General features: G+C 41.8%; 1 protein-coding gene across 1 annotated transcript in view; it reads left to right on the forward strand.

Moving 5' to 3' along the window:
- Positions 1-26,826, forward strand: part of LOC126427061 (uncharacterized) — a 54,392-nt gene that overhangs the window by 23,920 nt on the left and 3,646 nt on the right. The window contains exon 3 of the mRNA XM_050089240.1: positions 7,617-7,717. Within this exon, the coding sequence (XP_049945197.1) occupies positions 7,617-7,641 (25 nt within the window). The 3' untranslated portion in view covers positions 7,642-7,717. The remainder of the gene's footprint in view (positions 1-7,616; positions 7,718-26,826) is intronic.

The following is a 26,826-nucleotide window of genomic DNA, read 5'->3' on the forward strand; positions in this document are numbered from 1 at the left end:
TGCGATCAAATTGCCTTGGCACACTACACCTCTGTGCGTTTTGACCTACCCCCTGTGGTAAGTATCCCGGGTCATGGAGGGGTTATGTTGCTGGTCCGGGATGATACTTACTACGATCCCATCACGTTGCACACCGGCCTGCAGGCAGTTGCCATCCGCATTACTCTCCCCACTTTTCCATTTTCCATTTGTACCATTTACACTCCATCGTCATCTGCCGTTACCAGGGCAGACATGATGCAACTTATTGCTCAGCTACCTGCACCATTTTTGTTAACTGGAGATTTCAATGCCCACCATCCCCTTTGGGGCTCTCCAGCATCCTGCCCGAGGTGCTCCCTGTTAGCAGACCTTTTCAGCCAGCTCAATCTTGTCTGCCTCAATACTGGCGCCCCTACTTTTCTTTCAGACACATCTCACACCTATTCCCATTTAGACCTCTCTATATGTACTCCCCAACTTGCACCCCGGTTTGAGTGGTATGCACTTTCTGATACATATTCGAGCGACCACTTCCCGTGTGTTACCCATCTCCTGCAGCATACCCCCTCTCCGTGCTCCTCTAGTTGGACCATCTCCAAGGCAGACTGGGGGCTCTTCTCTTCCAGGGCGACCTTTCAGGATCAAACCTTCACAAGCTGCGATCGTCAGGTCGCACACCTCACGGAAGTCATTCTTGCTGCTGCTGAATATTCCATCCCTCACCCTACTTCTTCTCCACGTCGCGTACCGGTCCCCTGGTGGACCGCAGCATGTAGAGACGCTTTACGTGCTCGTCGACGTGCTTTACGCACCTTTAAACGCCACCCTACAGTGGCGAATTCTATCAATTATAAACGATTACGTGCCCAGTGTCGTCGTATTATTAAAGAAAGCAAGAAAGCCAGCTGGGCTGCTTTCACAAGCACATTCAACAGTTTTACTCCTTCTTCTGTTGTCTGGGGTAGCCTGCGCCGGCTATCTGGCACTAAGGTCCACTCACCAGTTCCTGTCTTGACGGTCGCAAATGACGTCCTTGTGGCCCCTGAGGATGTCTGCAATGCCTTCGGCCGCTTTTTCGCCGAGGTTTCGAGCTCCGCTCATTACCACCCTGCCTTCCTCCCCCGCAGACAGGCAGAGGAGGCTAGGCCACCTAACTTCCGCTCCTCGAATCGTGAAAGTTATAATGCCCCATTCACCATGCGGGAACTCGAAAATACACTTGGCCGATCACGGTCCTCCGCTCCAGGGCCTGATTCTATTCATATTCAGATGCTGAAGAGCCTTTCTCCTGCGGGTAAAGGTTTTCTTCTTCGTACTTACAATCGTATCTGGATTGAGGGACATGTTCCCGCGTGCTGGCGCGAGTCTATTGTTGTCCCGATTCCTAAGCCGGGGAAGGACAAGCACTTGCCTTCCAGTTATCGACCCATCTCGCTTACCAGCTGTGTCTGTAAAGTGATGGAGCAAGTGGTTAACTCTCGATTGGTTTGGCTGCTCGAGTCTCGACACCTACTTACCAATGTACAATGTGGATTTCGTAGGCGCCGCTCTGCTGTTGACCATCTGGTTACTTTGTCGACCTTCATTATGAATAACTTCTTGCGGAAGCACCCGACCGCGGCTGTGTTCTTTGATTTGGAGAAGGCTTATGACACCTGTTGGAGGGCGGGCATTCTCCGCACCATGCATACATGGGGCCTTCGCGGTCGCCTCCCTCTTTTTATTCGTTCCTTTTTAATGGATCGACAGTTCAGGGTACGTGTGGGTTCTGTCCTGTCAGACACCTTTCGCCAGGAGAATGGGGTGCCACAGGGCTCAGTTTTGAGCGTCACTCTCTTCGCCATCGCGATCAATCCAATAATGGATTGCCTCCCAGCTGATGTATCAGGCTCCCTTTTCGTGGACGATTTCACCATCTATTGCAGCGTGCAGTGTACACGTGTCCTGGAGCGCTGTCTTCAGCGTTCTCTTGACCGTCTTTACTCCTGGAGTGTCGCCAATGGCTTCCGTTTTTCTGCCGAGAAGACGGTCTGTATTAACTTCTGGCGCTACAAAGAATTTCTCCCACCGTCCTTACGACTCAGTCCCGTTGCTCTCCCAATCGTGGAGACAGCAAAATTTTTAGGCCTTACATTTGACAGGAAACTTAGCTGGTTTCCACATGTGTCATATTTGGCTGCCCGTTGTACCCGTTCTTTAAATGTCCTCCGTGTTCTCAGTGGTATGTCGTGGGGAGCGGATCGAACCGTCCTGCTTCGTCTATATCGGTCGATCGTCCGCTCCAAGCTGGATTATGGGAGCTTCGTATACTCCTCTGCACGGCCATCCATCTTACGCCGCCTCAACTCCATACAACATCGGGGTTTACGACTTGCGATCGGAGCGTTTTATACTAGTCCCGTAGAGAGTCTTCATGCTGACGCTGGCGAATTGCCACTCACCTACCAGCGCGATATACTCCTTTGTCGGTATGCCTGTCGGCTACTGTCAATGCCCGACCACCCGTCTTATCGTTCCTTTTTTGACGACTCTCTCAACCGTCAATACGGGTTGCATGTCTCTGCCCTGCTACCCCCTGGAGTTCGCTTTCGTCGCCTCCTTCAACACCTTAATTTTTCACTCCCTGCAACCTTTCGAGTGGGCGAGAGGCACACGCCACCTTGGCTCCAGGCTCACGTCCGCGTTCACCTTGACCTCAGCTCGCTCCCAAAAGAGGTTACCCCCGGTTCGGTCTACCATCCCGTTTTGTTGAACTTCGTTCGAAGTTCATCAATATGACCTTCATTTATACAGATGGCTCAAAGACCAATGACGGGGGTCGGGTGTTCTTTTATTGTCGGGGCACAAAGTTTCAAATACCGGCTCCATGGCCATTGTTCGGTCTTCGCAGCTGAGCTCTTTGCCCTCTACCAGGCTGTTCTTTACATCTGCTGCCACCGACATTCTGCTTATGTCATCTGCTCCGATTCTCTGAGCGCCATCCGGAGCCTCAGTGATCCGTATCCGGTTCACCCTTTTGTGCACCGGATCCAATGCTCTCTTCAGCAGCTGATGGACGTTGGTTCTCCGGTTAGCTTTATGTGGGTCCCTGGCCATGTTGGTATCTCTGGGAACGAAGCTGCAGATGCCGTGGCCAAGGCTGCGGTCCTCCAGCCTCGGACAGCTTCTTGTTGTGTCCCTTCGTCAGATTGTAGCAGGGTCACTTGTCGGCGCATTTTATTGTTGTGGCATGCCGATTGGGCTGCACTTACAGACAACAAGCTTCGGGCCTTGAAACCTCTTCCCGCGGCTTGGACGTCCTCCTCCCGCCCTTCTCGGCGGGAGGAGGTCGTTTTGGCCCGGTTACGCATTGGACACTGCCGGTTCAGCCATCGCCATCTGCTGACGGCTGCGCCGGCGCCGTTCTGCCCATGTGGGCAATTGCTGACGGTCCGCCACATTTTAATGTCCTGTCCGGATTTTAACACACTGCGTCTAGATCTTAACCTGCCAGGTACTTTAGATGCCATTTTAGCGGATGACCCACGAGCAGCTGCTCGTGTTCTTCGTTTTATCAATTTGACAAACCTCTCTAAGGACATTTGATGATGCTGTTTTTTAATCCTATGCCTGTCAGTCTGTCTTTTATCGTGTTTTCCCTTTTAGTTGTTGTTTTAAACTTGTGCCTCGCGGTGCATTCTTAACGTAGTCAGGGCGCTAATGACCATTGAAGTTGTGCGTCCTAAAACCACAAAAAAAAACACCATTCTTACTTCCTTTTTTGTAATCTAAAAAGTCTATCTATATGAACTGCTGATGCCCCACCCCATATCTCAATACCATACTGAAGGTGCGGATGAATTAACCCAAAATATATTTGCCTTAAAGTGTCATGGTCCAAGAAGGCTGAGACCCGTTTCAGTAGATACATTTCTACTGAGTTTCTTGCAAATATTATCTACATGGTTTTTCCATGATAAGTGTTCATCAACAATGATGCCCAAAAATTTATGTGAATTTGCATATGCAAGACCCAATGGGGATGTAAATACAGTATCAGTTATGGCAGCATTATAACTGTGGATGAACTTCATTATTACCGTTTTGTCTTTATTTACAAGAAGCTCGTTTGCTGTAAGGTATGCGGACAGAGTATTGAAACTGATCTCGCTACTGTTAGCTGCAGACTGCATATCACTGCCACAGCTGATGAAGGATACGGCATCGGCATAGCTTACAACCGTGCAGTTTTGGGGTTCAAATTAGTTATTTACATATACAAGGACCAGAAAAGGCCCTCGTATGCTTCCTCGAGGCATGCCACATTGAAGTGTCCCGAAGTTTGATTTGGTTGTTAGGAGCTGATCATTATTTTGATAAGTTAGCTTTACACACTGTTTCCTGTCTTTCAAATAGGAGGTAAGTAGTTCCAAGGCTAGTCCTGTCAACCCATACTCTTCTAGCTAGCACAGAAGAACGATATGATTCACAGTATCAAAGGCTTTACTCATATTTAGGAAAGTGCCTATTGCCTTGTTGATATAATCTGCCTCTCTGAACATCGTGTGACCACTGGTATAGATATGTTAAACCTTACAGAATTTAAGTTAGCCTCCTACTTCTGTAGACAAAAGATGGAGAAAGAAGGAGTTGCCACATTTGTTAAATAGTTTTAAATTTAAGAATATTGATTTTAATAAATTTTGCTTAGAGCAGCACTTAGAAGCATGTGCAACAGAGATATAATTTCATAATATGTCCTTTATAATAGTAGCCATATACAGAGCACCTTCGTGGAATTTCAATCTGTTTATAAACGGTCTTGAAGGTTTATTGTCTCATATAAAATTAAAAAACAAAAAACTTGTGGTTGCTGGTGATTTTAATATAGATGTTCTGAAAAACACTGTCGGTGAACAGTTGCTGATATCAGTTACATTGTCATTCAGTTTAATTTCTACTGTAAATTTCCCAACTAGGGTATACAAATGTTCTAAGACTGCCATTGATAATATATTTATAGACAATTCTAGCCAACTAAGCCACATTACAAAACCTGTAGTAAATGGGCTATCTGACCATGACATGCTACATGTAACATAAATTTTGAAAGTTGTCAGGGGAAAACATCTATCAGAACTGAGTACAGAAGGCCAATAAAACAGTCAAAAACTGAGAAATTTAGGAGATTGCTCAAAGAAATTAATTTGATGGATTTTTACAGCATCCAAGACACAAATGGAAAATACAAAACATTCATTAATAAAGTTAGCACCTTATTTGAAAATTGTTTTCTCCTGAAGGTAACTCAAATTAAGCAGAAGTCTAATAAGAAACCATGGATCACACAAGGGATAAAGATATCATGCGAGACAAAAAGGAAACTCTGATGCGTAGGGACACCTTTGATACTAGCATAATAGCTCATTACAAAAATTATTGCAAAATATTGAAGGTTATCCCGAAATCTAAACACCTGCATTATGAGAAGAAGATAAATACATCCAGCAATAAAATAAAAATAATATGGGATATAGTTAAGTCAGAGACAGGTAGGACCAAAAATGAGGAGAAACAAATAGCTCTAAAAATAAATGAAACCCTGATAAACAATGGAATATCTGAGACCAGTGCACACAAGCAATCTCAGTGAAAGGGAATTGACACTTTCTTCACCCAAAGAAATAGAAATCATCATAAAGTCCTTGAAATCAAAGCATTCTAGTGGTTATGATAACGTATTACAAAGTTGATAAGTGTGTTCATGTGAGCTTAGTCATATCTTAAGTTATTTGTGTAGTCAATCACGTATCACAGGAACATTCCCGGACTGGCTTAAATACGCTGAAGTTATACCTCTCCACAAGAAAGTGGACAAAGAAATGCTGTCAAATTACTGACCGATCTCACTTTTTCCAGCTTTTTCAGACGACTTTGAAAAGGTTATGTTAAAGTGTCTACTTAAGCACCGTAGTGAAAATAACATACTGTCAAAGTCACAGTTTGGGTTTCTTAAGAGTTCTGGTATTGAGAAAGCTATTTACACTTACAGCAAAAATGTCCTAAATTCATTGGACAACAAAGTAGAGGCAACTGGCATATTCCGTTACCTGTCAAAGGCGTTTGACTGTGTGAATCGCAGCATCCTTTTAAGTAAATTAAAATATTATGGCGTCACTGGTAGTGCTGCAAAGTGGTTTCAGTCATATCTTACTAATAGAAAACAAAGGGTGTCATTACGTAACACTTCAGCAGTAGGCAATCAGACATCTGACTGGGAAGAAATTACATGTGGCATTCTCAAAGCTTCCATACTAGGTCCGCTACTGTTTCTTGTGTATATTAATGGCCTGTCATCTGTTACATTACCAGATGCCAAGTTTGTCTTATTTGCAGACGATACAAACATTGCAATAAATAATAAATTAAATATAAATTTAGAAAGGGCAGCTAATCAATATTTACTGACATTAATAAGTGGTTCATAGCCAATTCACTGTCATGAAACTTTGAAAAGACCCACTATATGCAGTTCAGAACTTCAAAGAGATTTCTTTCTGGAGTGTGTATAAAATATGACGACATGGAAATAGAAAAAGTTGAGAGTGTAAAATTATTGGGATTACAACTTGATAATAAATTCAGTTGGGAGCAACATACTAATGAACTGCTTAAGCGCCTAAACAAGTCTGTGTTTGCAATGCGAATGATGTCAGACATGGGAGATATAAATATAAAAAATTGGCATATTTTGCTTATTTTCACTCCATTATGTCATATGGTATCATATTTTGGGGTAACTCCACAAACAGAAAAAAATTTTTAGAGTACAGGAGTGTATAATAAGAGTAATTAGTTGTGTAAATACAAGAGCATCATGTCGAAACCTATTCAAAGAATTGGGCATATTAACCACAGCTTCTCAGTATATTTATTCCTTAATGTAGTTGGTTGTAAATAATACATCACTTTTTACAACCAACTGCTCAGTACACAGCATCAATACTAGGAATAAGAAAAATATACATAAAGATTTAAAATCACTTACTCTTGCCCAGAAAGGAGTCCAGTATTCAGCAATGCACATTTTCAATAAGTTACCAGCAACCATTAAGAGTTCAGTTTCAGACAAGGCACAATTTAAACACAATTTAAAAGAATTTTTGGTGGCCAACTCCTCCTTTTCCATCTGTGAGTTTCTCAACAAGTGCAGTAGACCATTTAAATGAAAATTTATTATACTTTAATTTTTGACAATACTTGGTAGTAATAGCTAAGTAACTACCTACTGTGTGAATGATGGATGTATGGAAAGCAGATGTAAGTATTTAAGTCTGTAAATAGTGGAAGTTTAATGTTAAATCTTGTACAGAATCTGACTGTTCTTAACTGAGGATTACTGAAATGAATAATTTAATTTTTGACAGTACTTGGTTGTAATGGCCAACAAACTAGCAAATATTAGAAGTTTAAATTTAATTCATGTACATAACTTTACTGTTTATTGGCTGAGGATCATTAAAATTAATGAAACTCAAGTTTTTCTAATTACGTTTTTGTAGTGTATTTATCTGACATGTTCCACACCCTGGAGGATTCCCTCTTTTATGGGTCTACAGAATGAACGATTAATGTAATCTGATGTGATCTCGCAGGACTCTCTGGATGTGTGGAGGATGAAAGACTGGTGAGACGGGGTGGCCAGCTGCCCACAGATTGTGGCAGAGGTGTTACAGTTAGTGGAAGCAAAAATCAGGTTAGCATAAAGTTCTACTTTCCTATCTTCTTGTAAGTAGCACCTCTAACACTTCTGCTAAGTAATAGTTTGATACAACATTGAGGCTTCCTTCCATCGATATTTTAATAATTTAAATCTCGCATGTCTCGCACGATCCATAAATTCCCTCTGTAATGCACCTCTTTCTCCGGGGGACAAATATTAATTATTATCAGTAGTAGTATATTAAGCTACAAATTATAATTTTAAACCTGTGTGGTCTCCCTGGTGTGCCTAGTCGACCACCAGTCCCTGTCATACAGTTCACTCCAACAGAGTACATACAGGGTTGAAGACATGGAGAAAGATAGGTATCATCACAATTTGAATTTAGAGTAATATAACTTTCTTACCTTTATTGGTCGGTGTTGCACGTCATCGTCCAGTGACGAATCTCGCCATCCACTGTTTGTTAAATCAATTTGAGGTCCAGGGTGTGTATTTTGCTGCGTAAGAACTGACACATAGTTCAACTTGCAACTTTTATTTTATAAATGCTGATTGTGACGATATTCAATAATTTTCAATGTAACAGCTTTTCCAATACATCATTTTGTTCCCTCTATCCTTGACCTTCTCAAAGCAAGTGTGTTACAAGACGTCTCGACACAAACTGCCCATTGTCTCTACATCCGTCAACCACCGGCTCCTGTTCACAGAGCTTACAATACCCCCTGCGGGTTCGGGGGTTAGAATAGGCCCGCGGTATTCCTGCCTGTCGTAAGAGGCGACTGAAAGGAGACTCAAACTTTTCGGCCTTATGTGATGGTCCCCTGTTGGGTTTGACCTCCATCTCTCAAAATTTTCCGAAGAGCGAGCCGATTGGGGAAGGGCGCCTTACTTGGTGCATTGTGTCCATCTTGCGATCAGACCTTTTGCCAGCTTATTCACCGTTGAATTGCAGTCCTGCCCGCTCTCCATCTCTTGGGCATGACTACGTTCCTGCGTGCAGATTACACCTTGCACTGTGCAGTGCCTCTTTCTGCACTGACGGCGACCATGGACCACATGTTACCTAACATCCAGCACGGTAGCCAGTCCGTTGTGGTGGGGCCGCCATGTACCCTGTTGGTTGTAGCCCCCTGACAACACAGGGATCGCTCTACTGATGCCTGCGCCATTAACTCCCCATGTATGCCGAGGAGTAGATGCCCATCTCCCTGGGGCATCGGGACTCCCGGCAATGGCCATCCTGCCAGGTGGCCCTTGCTGTGGCTGGGTGGCGCCCGTGGGGAGGGCCCTTGGTCGGAGTAGGTGGCATCCGGGCGGATGACCCGCAATGAAGCGTGGTACATCGTCTCTCGCTGGCGGCCAGCCGCCAGCAGTCTCTAAGCGTTCGAGGGCTCATTTTAAAGGTAACGTTTATGACCCCAAATCGTTCCCCTCCCTGGCCGCACTGTGGGAGGAACGAGAGGCAATGAATGACACGTATTCACCCAGGTATCTCGTCTGTACCAGAGCTGATGGGGAATCCTTTGTATCCGTGAAGCCTCAGTTCTTTGTAGAGCATTTAGAGGACAAGTTTGGGGAGGTGGAGGGCTTGTCCAAAATGCGCTCTGGGTGAGTTTTGATAAAAACGGCATCCTCCGCCCAGTCACGCAGGTTACTTGCTTGTGACAAGTTGGGGGGATGTTAACGTTACCATCACACCACATAAGAGTTTAAATATGGTCCAGCGTGTTATTTTCCACAGGGACCTACTTTTGCAGTCAGATGACGAGCTGCGCGCCAACTTAGAGCATAGAGATGTTCATTTCGTCCGGCGCGTTCATTGGGGTCCGAGGGACAATCAGGTTGCTACCGGTGCCTTCATCTTGGCCTTCAAGGGTGATACATTACCGGAGGAGGTCGAGGTGATGGTCTACCGTTGTGACGTCAAGCCCTATATCCCTCCCCCGATGCGGTGCTTTAAGTGCTGGAAGTTCGGCCATATGTCTTCCCGCTGCACTTCCAGCCTCACTTGTCGAGATTGCGGACGCCCGTCTCATCCCGATACTCAGTGTGCTCCGCCTCCCATCTGTGTCAACTGTGGAGAGCCTCATTCCCCTTGCTCGCCAGACTGCAGAATCTTACAGGAAGAACGCAAAATCGTGGAATTTAAGACCCTGGACCGACTGACTTACCCTGAGGCTAAGCGGAAATTTGAACGGCTACATCCCGTGCGCATGATGGCATCTTATGCCTCCACTATCACTCCTGCTCCAGCTCCTTTAGCTGCAAGATATACAGTCATCTCTCTGAGTCAGAGGACCTCACCTGCCCCCTTGACGATGGGGGCCCCTTCTCTCGCTGTTGCTCCCACACCATCTACCTCGGGAGCAGCACCCACTAAACCACCGGGGACACCAGTCCCCACTTATAAGCAGGAGAAGCGTAAGTCTTCTTCGGCTTCTGTCGCTCGGAAGGGATCCCTCGGGTCACTCCCTACCCAGGTTCCTACCAGCGTCACAGCAGACACCGACCAGTGGCTGAAGAAGCCACAGGTCGCTGGTCGTCGAGCTTCGCGATCGTCTTCGGTCCCAGAGACTGACTCCAATAAGCCCTCTTAGCAACGGCAACCAAAGGAACAGCGAGACAAGACGACACTGAAGACCCGTAAGACCGAGGCACCTGCGGTGGCACCTACTCCACCGCTACCTAAAAGCTATGCGTCTGAGGATGTGGTGGAGATTCTTGCGTCCGCTGAGGACCTTGATCTCGCCAGTCCCTCAGACGCAATAGTTAGCACTGGCCGAGGTGCCCCATCAGAGGCAGCAGGTGACCCAGCGGCGTAATTTGCCTTCCCAGTCCCTTCACACCTTTTTCAGACATGGACACGATCATCCTCCAGTGGAACTGCAGCGGTTTCTTTCACCATCTTTCTGAGCTCCGAAAGCTTATCAGCCTTCACCCTTTCTTCTGCATTGCTATTCAGGAAACTTGGTTTCCAGCAATGCAAACCCCCGCCCTCCGTGGCTATCGGAGTTGTTATAAGAACCGGGCAGCATATGAAAGGGTGTCTGGTGGCGTCTGCATGTATGTCCTTAACTCTCTTCACAGCGAGTCTGCCCCTCTACAAACAGCTTTAGAGGCTGTCGCTGTTCGGGTGTGGACGCCACAGGCTGTTACCGTTGTAGTGTTACCTTTTTTTTCTTCTCCTCATTAGCTATTGAAACAACCTCGCTTTGTAATGTAATTTTAATTTCCACCAAAAGGCACATTCAACACATTGCCGAAAAATACACGTCTTTTCGTATCAAGACGAGAGAGAGTCCTTCATTAGTTCTTAAAAACAAAAACCTACGCAAAAGTAAAAAAAAAAGAACAAAAATATATATATATATATATATATATATATATATATATATATATATATATGAGAAAATAAGAAATTTACATATTACAAAAAATATTTCTGAGCACAATGCTCTTTGCATATCAGTCCTTGTATACAGTCTTTTTGGTGTGTATCCTCTTTAGGAGTCGTAACATTAATGTATTTGAATTGCAGCGTATTATCGTTGCTTAGCACAGCGTTTGAATTCAGTTCACATGATTCGTGTTTACAATGGAATTAATTCGAACAATAAATGTTTCTATTATATTGCTCCAATGTCTTTAAACATAGTATCGGATTCTGAGTGTGTGTACTGCCTGGATCTCTTGCGTGTGACTTGAAGAAAATCCAAAGTTTGTTCAATGTGTCAACACGAAATTGTGATCTCCAGCAGTCGAATTTTGGTGGCGTCTACCGGGGTATAAATGGTCAATGAGGGCATGGGAAACACCTCACTGCCTACGACAGGTGATGAGCTTGTCTTTTACACCAACCTGAAGACCTGCCGGCTTCCACAACACCATACACTTCAAAGCATATTGACACTACGTAAATATTGCTTGGCCAGTGTTCCATCACGTTGGTTTCTTCTTCGCATTTTCGGTGCCATTTATATGAATCATGTGCTACATGCACAAGTCCTTTGCAGCTCATTAACATCTCCTTAAAATACATTTCTTGATGTAGTAAGTACATAAATATACAAATATTTACAATTAATCATTACATGAGATACATTGTCATATAGTAAATATACAGAATTAAATGAAAAATATAGTAAATTTTTTACGTTACATTCAATATCATTGTGCTGACATGTGAATTACATTACATTCAGATTGAAATATACATTTTATTTGTTAGCTCATTCTTCTTTTCTTTTTTTTTCGTTACACTTGCAACATTTGAAGATAATTGTGGCAACTCGCTAGAATATTCAACTTAAAATTCATCTTGCCTCCTGGAATAAAATTTACACTATTTCAAGCTTCAAGACAGCCCTCTGTAGGAGGATAGGTTCATGGGATGGTTGCTAACTACTTCATAAATACTAGTAAAGTCATCCCCTACAGTGGACTACACAAAATAAAATATGATAAATAAAATACATGTTAACTTAATATAACGTAAAAGTTCCTATACCTAATACCGTTTCTAAGAGTGGTGCCCCTCTATTACCGTTTCTAAGAGTGGTGCCCCTCTATTACCGTTTCTAAGAGTGGTGCCCCTCTATTACCGTTTCTAAGAGCGGTGCCCCTCTAAATATCTTAGGATCCTACAAGTATGTACATCAGTGTGTGTGTGTGTGTGTGTGTGTGTGTGTGTGTGTGTGTGTGTGTGTGTGTGTGTATATATATATATATATATATATGAATATAATAGAGGGAAACATTCCACGTGGGAAAAATATGTCTAAAAAGAAAGATGATGAAACTTACCAAACAAAAGCGCTGGCAGGTCGATAGACACACAAACAAACACAAACATACACACAAAATTCTAGCTTTCGCAACCAATGGTTGCCTCGTCAGGAAAGAGGGAAGGAGAAGGAAAGACAAAAGGATATGGGTTTTAAGGGAGAGGGTAAGGAGTCATTCCAATCCCGGGAGCGGAAAGACTTACCTTAGGGGGAAAAAAGGACAGGTATACACTCGCACACACACACATATCCATCCACACATACACAGACACAAGCAGACATTTGTAAAGGCAAAGAGTTTGGGCAGAGATGTCAGTCGGGGCAGATGTACAGAGGCAAAGATGAAGTTGAAAGACAGGTGAGGTATGAGCGGCGGCAAATTGAAATTAGAAATTAGCGGAGATTGAGGCCTGGCGGATAGCGAGAAGAAAGGATATGCTGAAGGGCAAGTTCCCATCTCCGGAGTTCTGACAGGTTGGTGTTAGTGGGAAGTATCCAGATAACCCGGACGGTGTAACACTGTGCCAAGATGTGCTGGCCGTGCACCAAGGCATGTTTAGCCACAGGGTGATCCTCATTACCAACAAACACTGTCTGCCTGTGTCCATTCATGCGAATGGACAGTTTGTTGCTGGTCATTCCCACATAGAACGCTTCACAGTGTAGGCAGGTCAGTTGGTAAATCACGTGGGTGCTTTCACATGTGGCTCTGCCTTTGATCGTGTACACCTTCCGGGTTACAGGACTGGAATAGGTGGTGGTGGGAGGGTGCATGGGACAGGTTTTACACCGGGGGCGGTTACAGGGGTAGGAGCCAGAGGGTAGGGAAGGTGGTTTGGGGATTTCATAGGGATGAACTAAGAGGTTGCGAAGGTTAGGTGGACGGCGGAAAGACACTCTTGGTGGAGTGGGGAGGATTTCATGAAGGATGGATCTCATTTCAGGGCAGGATTTGAGGAAGTCGTATCCCTGCTGGAGAGCCACATTCAGAATCTGATCCAGTCCCGGAAAGTATCCCGTCACAAGTGGGGCACTTTTGGGGTTCTTCTGTAGAAGGTTCCGGGTTTGAGGAGATGAGGATGTGGCTCTGGTTATTTGCTTCTGTACCAGGTCGGGAGGGTAGTTACGGGATGCAAAAGCTGTTTTCAGGTTGTTGGTGTAATGGTTCAAGGATTCCGGACTGGAGCAGATTCGTTTGCCACGAAGACCAAGGCTGTAGGGAAGGGACCATTTGATGTGGAATGGGTGGCAGCTGTCATAATGGAGGTACTGTTGCTTGTTGGTGGGTTTAATGTGGACGGACGTGTGAAGCTGGCCATTGGACAGGTGGAGGTCAACGTCAAGGAAAGTGGCATGGGATTTGGAGTAGGACCAGGTGAATCTGATGGAACCAAAGGAGTTAAGGTTGGAGAGGAAATTCTGGAGTTCTTCTTCACTGTGAGTCCAGATCACGAAAATGTCATCAATAAATCTGTACCAAACTTCGGGTTGGCAGGCCTGGGTAACCAGGAAGGCTTCCTCTAAGCGACCCATGAATAGGTTGGCATACGAGGGGGCCATCCTGGTACCCATGGCTGTTCCCTTTAATTGTTGGTATGTCTGGCCTTCAAAAGTGAAGAAGTTGTGGGTCAGGATGAAGCTGGCTAAGGTAATGAGGAAAGAGGTTTTAGGTAGGGCGGCAGGTGATCGGCGTGAAAGGAAGTGCTCCATCGCAGCGAGGCCCTGGACATGCGGAATATTTGTGTATAAGGAAGTGGCATCAATGGTTACAAGGATGGTTTCCGGGGGTAACAGACTGGGTAGGGATTCCAGGCGTTTGAGAAAGTTGATGTTGACACAAGCAGACATATGTCTGCTTGTGTCTGTATGTGTGGATGGATATGTGCGTGTGTGCGAGTGTATACCTGTCCTTTTTTCCCCCCTAAGGTAAGTCTTTCCGCTCCCGGGATTGGAATGACTCCTTACCCTCTCCCTTAAAACCCACTTCCTTTCGTCTTCCCCTCTCCTTCCCTCTTTCCTGATGAGGCAACAGTTTGTTGCGAAAGCTTGAATTTTGTGTGTATGATTGTGTTTGTTTGTGTGTCTATCGACCTGCCAGCGCTTTTGTTCGGTAAGTCACCTCATCTTTGTTTTTATATATATATATATATATATATATAAAAAATAGAGGGAAACATTCCACGTGGGAAAAATTATATATATAAAAAAAGATGAGGTGACTTACCGAACGAAAGCGCTGGCAGGTCGATAGACACACAAACAAACACAAACCTACACACAAAATTCAAGCTTTCGCAACAAACTGTTGCCTCATCAGGAAAGAGGGAAGGAGAGGGGAAGACGAAAGCTTGTGTCTGTATGTGTGGATGGATATGTGTGTGTGTGCGAGTGTATACCTGTCCTTTTTTCCCCCTAAGGTAAGTCTTTCCGCTCCCGGGATTGGAATGACTCCTTACCCTCTCCCTTAAAACCCACTTCCTTTCGTCTTCCCCTCTCCTTCCCTCTTTCCTGATGAGGCAACAGTTTGTTGCGAAAGCTTGAATTTTGTGTGTATGTTTGTGTTTGTTTGTGTGTCTATCGACCTGCCAGCGCTTTCGTTCGGTAAGTCACCTCGTCTTTTTATTTTATATATATATATATATATATATATATATATATATATATATATATATATATATATATATATTCAAGTCAATCATGTTCCTATAAAGTTTGTGTAGTTCATCTCCTTCCTTTCATGAGTATCAAGCAATATAAATAAATGTTTTACTTAATAAATAAATAAATCTTCTTAGATAATTGCTGCTGCGTTCCATGCTGTATATCCATTCTGTATTTACCTTGTGGTACCTGTAAAATTCTATTCATAAATAAATATGTGTGTATGTCTCTCCATACTGTCAGATAATCACGAATTATATAATGTCAAATATTTCATCAACATGTATAAATTTTTCTAAGGAAGGGATGAGAGTATGAACCGCAACAGAGGACTGACGTTTTGTTTTCTCCTTATTCTCCTTTTATTTAATGGTGCAACAGTTCAGTTCAGTAGATGAGCTTTAATTATGTCATTAGATGACTGCTAAATATGTTCTCTTAAATAATTCTTCCAATCTGAAGTGTCAAGCCTACATAACTCGAAAAATTTCATTACAAGTTCCCATTAGATTAGTGTTAAAGTGTTATATATTTAAATCTTCTGGTATATTTCCAACAGTGGCTGCTGTAAATAATTCTTTCCACATAAATCTATACTTTCACCTTTAGTTATAAGAATATATAAGACACCACATAAGTTATTATCTCAGGCATACCAATCTTTCAATAAATAATATTCTTTCCACTACTTTCATTCTGTATTCCATGAGTACATGTGATAAAGCGTTCAAATCTAGTTTCTCTCCTCTCAACATATTCTCAATTACTCGTAACATTCTCACCTTTCCATTATTCATTCTTCACAAAATAACATATACTTATTCCTCAGCATTATATATATATATATATATATATATTTTCCCCTTATTCATCACCACTTACTTTTTACTTCAACAACAACAACAATAATAATAATAATAATAATAATAATACCACCCTTTTCTCATCTTATGTTCCATTTACCTCTCTCCGTATTACTATTTGTCCTCTTATTAAACTAAAATTACATTCACTCATCTCTTTCAGTCACTCACATCACTCATATCAACATTACTATTATCACATGCCTCCTAAAGAAAATAATTCTGTTCAGTTCTCTGCCTCCTCTAATGTGTATATGCCTCCTCTAATGTGTATATGCCTCAATAGCAACTCCTCTTATAACCAAATATCTTATTAGCTATTGGATGGTTCACATTGCTTTCTAGACTTACTTGCATTCATTAGATTGTAAGTATCTGTATAACTTAAATGTAGGCTCATCATAACTGTATATCATATTAATTATCTTCTTCTCATTAGGTAACATTTTACTGTATGTATTTTTTCAAATGTCTGTGTGGATGTAGACCTCTGGGTTTATGTGTTAATGGATATTCTAATCAATAACAGCCAGGGTGTGGAATATTTGCAATTCGGTATGGTCCAGAGTATAAGATCTGCCATTTCCTGTTTAAATGTTTCAGTTTTGTGGGTTTAGGATGTGTTCTTAGTAAAACTAACTCATCAACTTGAAATGTTTGTGCTTTCCTGACACCTCTGTCATATTTCTGCTTTCTTTCCTTAGCTTTGTCACATAATGTTGTGTACGCTTGTCTTACCTTTTCTTCTAAACTAACATGATTTGTTGTTGCTGTAAATTTAGGTAGAGGGTCTGTCCATTCATTTCTTTCTGTTTTATCCATAATTAATTCAGTTGGTGTATATCCAGTAGAAATGTGAGTTAAATTGTTCACTATTTGTTCAAATGGTGCTAGGTATTCTACCCATTTTGTGTGCTTCTCTGGTGTGTGTGTGTGTGTGTGTGTGTGTGTGTGTGTGTTCTCATAAACAGTCCAAATTCTCGAAATGTTCTTTCTACTGGGTTTCCTGCTGCGTGAAATCTTGAAATTAAAATATGTTTAACATTCTGTTCTTCAATAAATGTCTTCCATTTTAAACTGGTAAAATATGCTGCATTATCCGTGATCATAACTTCAGGTTTTCCTATTCTTACAAAATAATCTGTTAATAGACGTCTGGTAATAGCAGTGGTAGAAACTGAACGTAAAGCATATAATTTTAAATACTTTGTGAAAACATCTAACACAGCAAGGATGTATTTCATTCCTCCACGTGCTTGTGGATAGGGTCCTGCAATATCTAAAGAAATTAGCTGTAATGGCCTCTTAGGTATGATTGGGTGCAATTCATTCATTCTTGTGCGATTAGAATATTTGGCTTTCTGACATATGATGCATTTCCTAATATTACTCGATACTCTTCGCCTTAAATTTGGAAAATAGCAATATTGTATAATCTTATCTGTACATTTGGTTACACCATAGTGTCCCCAAGTTCTGTGTGTAAATAAAATAAAATCATCAACATGAGCTTCAGGTAAGCAAACACACCAATGCTGTGATTCAGGGTTTCGTCGGTGAAATAATACTTCTTTGTGTAACGTGTAATATTTTTCAAGATGTGTGTCTGTTCCTGCACGTAATTTATTCTTTATCTGGATCCACCTGGGATCATTGTCCTGCAATATGGCTAACTTCCTGCACATGTTTTTGTAGTAAGGTGCAAATGTACCGTCATACATGAGTAAAATTTTGAAATCTGATGTTTGTTCTGTCACATCTGAAAATTCTTGTAGGCCTTGTGGCAAACGAGATAGAGCATCGGCTATAATGTTGGATTCTCCTTTTATATATATAATATCAAAAATATATTCTTGTAGTGATGCACACCAGCGTGCAAGACGTGGATGTAATAACTTGCATGATAGCAGGAAAGAAAGAGCTTGATGATCAGTATAAAGCTTAGTACATGTTCCCCTTAGAAAGTAGCGAAACTTGCGAAACGCCCATACTATGGCAAGTGTTTCGCGCTCGGTCACTGAATATGACTTTTCGCATTCAGTGAGCGTGCGGCTAGCAAAACTTATAGGTTTGATGACTGTTTGTTCATCTTCTACATGAATTTGGAATAAAAATGCTCCGAGCCCATAGGAACTTGCATCTGTTACTAGGCAAAAGTCTGACGTCATGTCAGGATGACATAACAACGGTGCATTAACTAAAGCATTCTTAATCGCTTCAAAATCTGTCTGACAGAACTCTGTCCATTTCCAAATATTATTTCTTTTGAGTAAAGATAGAAGATGTGGACTGTTAAGAAGGTGGTAGGGTACAAATTTCCTGAAGAATGAAGATAGACCAAGAAAGGCTTTGAGTTGTTTACGATTCTGTGGGGATGGAAAATTCTTTATTGCATCAATTTTTCTTGAGTCTGGATAAATGCCTTCAGTTGATATGATGTGACCAAGGAATTTGATTTCTCTCCTCCCTAATTTCGTCTTTGATAAATTGATAGTGACACCTGCGTCAGAAAATTTAGTCAGAAGGTGCTTCAAAAGATTTACATGTTCTTCCCAAGTAGTGGTGGCAATGACAATGTCGTCAATTTGCGATAAAAATTGTGGTCCAAGAACAGCATCTAAGGCTTCGATAAATACTCCAGCACTCACTCGTAGACCAAAGGGTAGAACACAAAATTGATAACTACATCCCTCACATAGAAATGCAGTGTATTTACGACTGTTTTTATGGAGGTTCACCTGCCAAAATGATGAGCGGAGGTCGATATTGGTTAAATACTGTACATTATGAAATTTTAAAAGTTGGTCTTCCAAATTTATAGGTCGTGTGTTGATTGGGATTATAACTTTGTTAATTTCTCGTGCATCCAGCACCAACCTTACACTACCATCCTCTTTATTAACTGCTAGGATCGGACTGCAATATGGTGAATGTGACCTTTCAATGATACCCGAAGCTTGCATTTTTTCAATCTCTTTCAAAACTGCGGGTTTCTTTGACCAAGGAATATTATAATATGTTCTACAGTATGTTTTGTGTGGTTTAACATCCATCTCATAAGTATAGCCTCTAATAATTCCAGGTTTCTCCACAAATACCTCAGCAAATTGCTGCAAAACTTCAAGTAATTCAAGTTCTTGTTCCTTCGTCAGATATTCAGATTCTGTGCATTTCTCATATAAATCATTAGGTTTAATTCCCTGAGATACAGCTTCATTAAAAGTTAAATCACATGTTTGTTGCTGGTGGATACATAAAATGTAACTGTTCAAACTTACCTTGTTTACTATTTAAGTTTTTACCCTGTGTTAACTCTATTGTCAGTTGTTGTTGGTTTGCGGTTAAATGACATTTCCCTTTTCCTTAATCTATGATTGCTTGATATTCATTCAAAAAGTCAATTCCTAATATGCAATGCATAACTAATTTACCTACTACCAGAGAACTGTAATTGAGTGGTATATTTGAAAATGTGAAGTTAATTAGCACTTGAAATTTCACATTCTTTGATTTGTTACCGGTGGCACTTATAATGTGACAATTCTGTACTGGCAATGTTTGTATGTTCATTATTTGTTTGAGTTCATTTTATAAAGACATTGAAATGACACTTGCTGCTGCTCCTGTATCTAACATTACTTCCACTTCATAACTACCAATCATAATTTGTGTTATAGCCTGAATAATCTTCTTTGTTTTACTGGTACTATTAAAATATACATCCTGATATAAATCTTTTTCTATTTTCTTACTGTCATCATATCGGAGAAAACAAATCGTCGGTTCCGTTGCGCTCTGCTCCCTATCGACCATAACTAGAGCGCTTAGCTCGGTCGTCGTTCGTTTTCCGGCAAATTCGGTTGTTGCTGCAGGTTGGGTTCATTGCCCAACTCAATAATATTCACATTTCTGTCGCGCGTCACCCAAGTATCAGCTGTTTGGTTGTTGACATTACCCCGCATCGCATTGGGAGTTCCGTTAGGTACAAATTGAGGGTTGCTGTATTGCATGTGTCGTGGTGGTTGTCTATTGTGATTTCCCCATACATTATTTCGCCCATGACTGTAACTGGTATTGTCATTACTGTTATTCCTGCAATACATGTTTGGATGTTGTTGGATGTTGTTTCGCTGAAAATATCCTGGATGGTACCTGTTATCCTCTCTCCTTTGATCTCTATGATTTTGGTTCGTTCTTCTGTTGTTGTTATTTTGAATATAACTGTTATTGTTCTGATTGTAATTACTGTTCGGATAACCATTATAGTAATTATAGTAATAATTACTGTTTCCTTGCCAATGCTGCGAGTTGTTTCTCCTAATATTGAATGGATTTGTCCCAGTGTAGTGCGAATTGTTTCTTTGAGTGTTTTGTTGTGGTGTCAGAGGCGGATTCCCATAGCCTCTGTCATTTCTGTTGTACGTACGCGAATTGCTTGGATGGATCGGATACAATTGATTGAAATTCCTGATCTCATCTCTGTAAACAACATCTATCTCATCAACATAACTAAAAAAATTCTTTATGTTGTCCTCGGACACTCCTATTAATTTATCACGGTAAGGAAATGGTAAGTGGCTTTTAAGTGTTCTAATTACGTCTGGTTAATCTGCTGGTTTTGTCCAGTATAATGTTTTGTCTAGGTAGCGTTCAAAGTATTGTCGTAAAGTCTCTTTCTTCGGGTTGTAAATTTCTGGATTGTATACTTCTCGTTTTAAACTTTGCTGTTCTGTGATCGACCAGAATTCCTCAAGAAATGCTTGTTCAAACTGTTCAAATGTTAAACATCGTCTTTTAATTGCTGCTCCCCACTTAGCTGCTCTTCCACGTAACACATTTGTAACATATCGAATTTTGTCGGCTTCTAACCAATGTCTCGGGAAAATACCATCAAAAGAGCGGATGAAAACAATCGGATGCACTTTGTGTTTCTCATCACATGAAAATGTCTGCAAGTATCCATGTCGTACTAATGTTTCATCAGCTACTCCCGATGGTATTATGGGTCCTGCATTTTGTGTCAAACTGTGCATAGTATGTGGTGATGTCTGATAGTAATTTTGATCTTGTGGTAGCATTGAAAATGGTTCATTGGGATTTGTATCACTCATTGATAATTCTATTTTCGGCTGTGTGCTGGGTCTAGCATTATTATGATTCTCATTTATGTTTTGGTTGCCTGTTATGGGTTTTGGTATCACTGACGAACTTGGTATTACATTTTCTTTAAGTTTACGTACCTCTTTCTGAATATTATCTGTTTCTCCCTTTATTTGTTCCTTTGTCTTATCTAAAATGATCTGTGTCATTGTCTCAAACTTCTCATCTAAATAATCATCACGTAATTTGCATTCATGTACAAGTTTTTCTGCTAGAGTTGTGTCATTCTTTAAAGATGCTACATCTGCTCTGTCTTCAAGCTTTTCTAACTTTTCCTGTAAGGATTTCTGCTCCAATGTTACATCATTTAATCTGTCTGAAAGGTCTGTAATCGTCAGGTCTAAGTGTTCTTGGTTTGTTTTTACGGAATTGTGTGACTGTCGTAATTCGTCAACTTGGGTACTGGTTTTCTGTTGTTCAAAAACTACTGTTAACAATTTCTCATTACATCGTTATAAGTCAGTTTTTGTCTCGTCACTGAATTCCACAAATACCTTTTCTTGTCTCGTAACCTTGTCTGATAAGTCAGTAAATTTCCTTCCAAGACTACTGGTGGTTTCTGTCAAGTCGGCAATTTGTCTCGATTGTTTTTCAAAATTTCGTTTTATGTCCCGTGTCAGTTCATCGAATTTAGTGTCAACTTTCCCAGTGTCACGTTTTAAATTGTCGTGTAAAGCGTCAAATCTTTTGTCTAAAGTGTCAAATTTTCTGTTTTGGTCACCAAGTAACTTTAGAATCTGGTTGAGCATGTCAGAGTCCTGTGTCTTAGTTTCGTCATTTTTTTGTGTCTGATTGATGTCTGGTTCTGAAGTTGACGTTGTCAATGTCACGTTTTGTCGCGTAGTACTCACTCTCCATTCGCCTGTATCTCTGTTTAAATACAGGGGTTGTTGTCTTAATCGATCCTGTAAAATTATCTCTTGAACATCCTCACAATTAAGTTCAATATTCATTTGACTGTTGGACATGTTTTGCAATGTGTCACTTTCACTAAGCTCGTCCGCGGAAACAATTTCTACGCGTCTAGCGTCCATCTTGCGATTTTCGTAATTAATTGCAAATAAAATTTTCCAATGGCAAAAAAAATTTTTTAAAATATGATATGTTGAAATCTGAAATTTCTCTTATGGAAATGGATATTTCTATATGATTTCTAATTAGAAATTGAATTATTAAACTGGTACTGAAATTTCCCTCTCACAAATAAATGACTGTGAATATGCTCTTCACTTATGATTTGCAATAATAGTAGTAAATCAATTGTAACTACAATTTGAAAAAATAATTTCGAAATAAATGGATCGGAATAAAGGAAGTACAGATGGCTGCTTGAAACTGGAAAAAATGTAAATTTCTGTACTCACCATTTTTTTTTTCAGTCTTATGTTGCAAATGTAGCGTCAAATATACAATTTTCAATCAAAAATTTTTTTTTCGCGTCCGTGCAAATTATTTTATGGAACGTTATCCTTTTCCCTTTTTTTTTACCAAATTAATTTCCTCAACATGAAAATGAAAATTAACACAAATTAATAACAGGGAAAAAAATATTGTTGTAAATTTCATGCACGTAACATTACAATTGAAATGAATGAGACTTAGTCCAAATTCATTTTCTGATGCTATTAAGTGGTTAAAATTGGATAAAATGTCCAAAATTTGTAATAACTGCACTTTTATCAAATCCAAACTGCACTTGTATCAAATCCGAAGATTGCAAGTCCTGTCACCAGGACGCCAATTGTGGTGTTACCTTTTTATTATCTTCTCCTCATTAGCTATTGAAACAACATCGCTTTGTAATGTAATTTTAATTTTCACCAAAAGGCACATTCAACACACCACGGAAAAATACATGTCTTTCGTATCAAGACAAGAGAGAGAGTCCTCTATTCGTTCTTAAAAACGAAAAACTACGCAAAAGTAAAAAAAAAGAACAAAATTATTTATAAAATCGGTCGCTGGCGCAGCACTCTTCTGCGTGCGCGATCGTAAATTATAACTTTGCGGAAGTCAAAGTACCATAACTACACAGCTCATCTGGCGATTCGTAGGCGAGAACCGATAGCCTCGAAAGAGTGCGGCGGTAGGTGTATCTGTTGGTCGGTAGGTAACTTGGCACACCGTACCGCCCACACAGTGTGGTCTGGCATTGTGTGTTCACTCGAGAGTAACCTGATGCGGCGCCAAAGTTGTGACGGAGTGCGGTCCCCCAGGTGCTCGTCGTACGGAATTCCTGTGGCGAGCAGGCAAGTCGGTCCAGTATCGTTTTCTTAGCGAACTCGTCAAGATGAATGAGACAGGCGAAATACCCTCAGACTTCAAGAAGTATATAATAATTCCAATCCTAAAGAAAGCAGGTGTTGACAGATGTGAAAATTACCAAACTATCAGTTTATTAAGTCACAGCTGTAAAATACTAACGCGAATTCTTTAGACGAATGGAAAAACTGGTAGAAGCCGAACTAGGGGAAGATCAGTTTGGATTCCGTAGAAATGTTGGAACACGTGAGGCAATACCGACCTTATGACTTATCTTAGAAGAAAGATTAAGGAAAGACAAACCTACGTTTCTAGCATTTGTAGATTTACAGAAAGCTTTTGACAATGTTGACTGGATTACTCTCTTTCAAATTCTGAAGGTGGCAGGGGTAAAATACAGGGAGCGAAAGGCTATTTACAATTTGTACGGAAACCAGATGGCAGTTATAAGAGTCGAGGGGCATGAAAGGGCAGCAGTGGTTCGGAAGGGAGCGAGACAGGGTTGTAGCCTCTCCCTGATGTTATTCAATCTGTATATTGAGCAAGCAGTAAAGGAAACAAAAGAAAAATTTGGAGTAGGTATTAAAATCCATGGAGAAGAAATAAAAACCTTGAGGTTCGCCGATGACATTGTAATTGTGTCAGAGACAGCAAAGGACTTGGAAGAGCAGTTGAACGGAATGGATAGCATCTTGAAAGGAGGGTATAAGATGAACATCAACAAAAGCAGAACGAGGATAATGGAATGTAGTCGAATTAAGTGGAGTGATGCTGAGGGAATTTGATTAGGAAATGAGACACTTAAAGTAGTAAAGGAGTTTTCTATTTGGGGAGCAAAATAACTGATGATGGTCGAAGTAGAGAGGATATAAAATGTAGACTGGCAATGGCAAGGAAAGCGTTTCTGAAGAAGAGAAATTTGTTAACATCGAGTATGGACGTAAGTGTGAGGAAGTCGTTTCTGAAAGTATTTGTATGGAGTGTAGGCATGTATGGAAGTGAAACGTGGACGATAAATAGTTTGGACAAGAAGAGAATAGAAGCTTTCGAAATGTGGTGCTACAGAAGAATGCTGAAGATTATATGGGTAGATCACATAAGTGATGAGGAGGTATTGAATAGGATTGGGGAGAAGAGGAGCTTGTGGCACAACTTGACTACAAGAAGGGATCGGTTGGTAGGACATGTTCTGAGGCATCAAGGGATCACCAATTTAGTATTGGCGGACAGCGTGGAGGTTAAAAATCGTAGAGGGAGACCAAGAGATGAATACACTAAGCAGATTCAGAAGGATGTAGGCTGCAGTAGGTACTGGGAGATGAAGCAGCTTGCACAGGATAGAGTAGCATGGGAGAGCTGCATCAAACCAGTTTCAGGACTGAGGGCCACAACAACAACAGTGAACTCGTACTTCAGTAGCGGTGGAGGCGAAAGTAGGAGCTCACAAATTAAATCCGAGTGGTCGTGAAGGTGTGTGGCCAAACGTAGGAACTTGGAGTTGTCATCAGTCACTTGATGCAGCTCGAAGAGGTGCTCCACCAGTGCGAACTGTGAAACAGGATCGGCCTCGTACAGGGGAGGCGGCTCGGGTAGGCAGCCTGGAGCTGGAGACGGAGGTGGCTACGGCGTGTCTCGGAAGGCCTGCGGTCCCGCTGCACAAGAGTTCGTGCTGGGATCCGGCATCACCGGAGCGGAAATGTTACTGGCACACACGTTCGGAACGACGGCTGCTTGCAGTGTCTCCGAAGACGCCCGAAAACACGACACGGCAGGCACGGTATGTACCGTGGGAGCGAACGGGCGAGCGGCGCGTAATGAGGGCCCGTAAACTGGACCGGAAATTGCAGGAATAGCTCTGACACCGCCCAACTCGGAAATGACGCTGAAGGTCGGCACGGCAGATGCTGGTGGTACTGTGGATCGGAATCGAGGCCCCAGTGTGGGTGAATGGTGGTAAGGGGGGGGGGGGGGGGATGGCCTGAAGCTTAAAGTGGCAACAACGAGAGTTTTCCGCGCACGCTGGCCACGCACCCTTCGTGGTAGGGCCAAAAACACCGGTGAAACCCGCTGGTGGTCGCAGTACAACGTTGCTGGGCGAAGAGGCCGTTGTAACATTACGAGTCAAGACAGCTGTAACGGAACTTGAATAGCGTAAAGTTATCGTTAAAAACGCACGCCGCGCGATTTGTTATGATTTGGTCGGTCATAATAGTAGTAACATGCTTTTGAATACAATTAAAATATAACGGCGATACCTGTTTAGCGTTATTGGAAATAATATGTAATAAATTAATGAGTAAGGTAGCCGATCCTATAAGAAGAGGTAAAATTGGGCATATTAAGGTGTTTTGCTTTATATCGACTAAGCCGATGATACGGCGTCTTTTTTTTTCCGTTTACTCTTAGAAGAAAAAAAGAAAACAAGTAACGAAGTGCTAATTGTGCGTTGTGAAAAATATAGGGGCGAATTTTAAATAGCTACAGTGTATAATCAGACTAACAAATGGACATTCAGTAACGCGAAATAGCGGACAGTGAAGTGTGGTCATTAAATTGAGTACACCTACAGGGCGGTCAATTCCGGGATACGTCTATTCGCATCTCACGAGGGACGCGGTATTGAGACCGTTTTTTTTTATTATATCACGGAGAGCGGGCTTCAATGTATAAAAAGAAGAAAAGCTGTATCATTATCATTGACTGTTGGTGTTAAGCAACCAAAACTGTTCATCAAAGGGTTTCAGTGAATGAGTGGTGAATGCGAAATGAAACTGTGAACAAAGTTATGTTAAATAAAGCAGAAGAGACAAGACAGTTTGGTCGTATCTGTTATTATTCCATAAACCGTAACATTTATTCTCGTTGTACGAAGCCTTTATAAACAATCGTTATGACAATTTGCTTTGAAGGGATCTCGTTACGAGTTAAGTTTTGGGGACCTGGTCAACAGGGGATAGTTCGTAGATCTTAACTACTGCAGCTATTCTGGAATCAGGTGCTACCGTGACCGTTGTGTGTTGTCAATGGCTTAAGGTCATCATATCTCATGCTCTAAGATCGACGCGCCTTTCCTCTTGGTATAACGGTGTCTCACGGTAACCACGACAACGCCGACGGCGAAGGAAGATACGGTAGACCGTGTCGGGTGCAGTCGGTAGCCACGTGGTCGCCAAACTGGGCCGCCGATCCGGTGGTTTGTTCTGGCGAACTGGATGCATAAAAAATGTCCGTCACTGATTTGTGAGGAAGGCGGGGCTGGCATAGCTCGATAACAGTTGACTGTGTGTGCATTTCGCGCAAATGGCGGCATTGCACACGGCTCTACTGTAACCGACGTCATGGCGCGTAGAGGATCAAGGCACGTGTGCGAATTATGGTCCCTTTGAACTTCGTACGAGTGATCGAT

The sequence above is a fragment of the Schistocerca serialis genome, chromosome 11 (genome assembly GCF_023864345.2).
Source record: "Schistocerca serialis cubense isolate TAMUIC-IGC-003099 chromosome 11, iqSchSeri2.2, whole genome shotgun sequence".
Lineage (NCBI taxonomy): Eukaryota > Metazoa > Arthropoda > Insecta > Orthoptera > Acrididae > Schistocerca > Schistocerca serialis.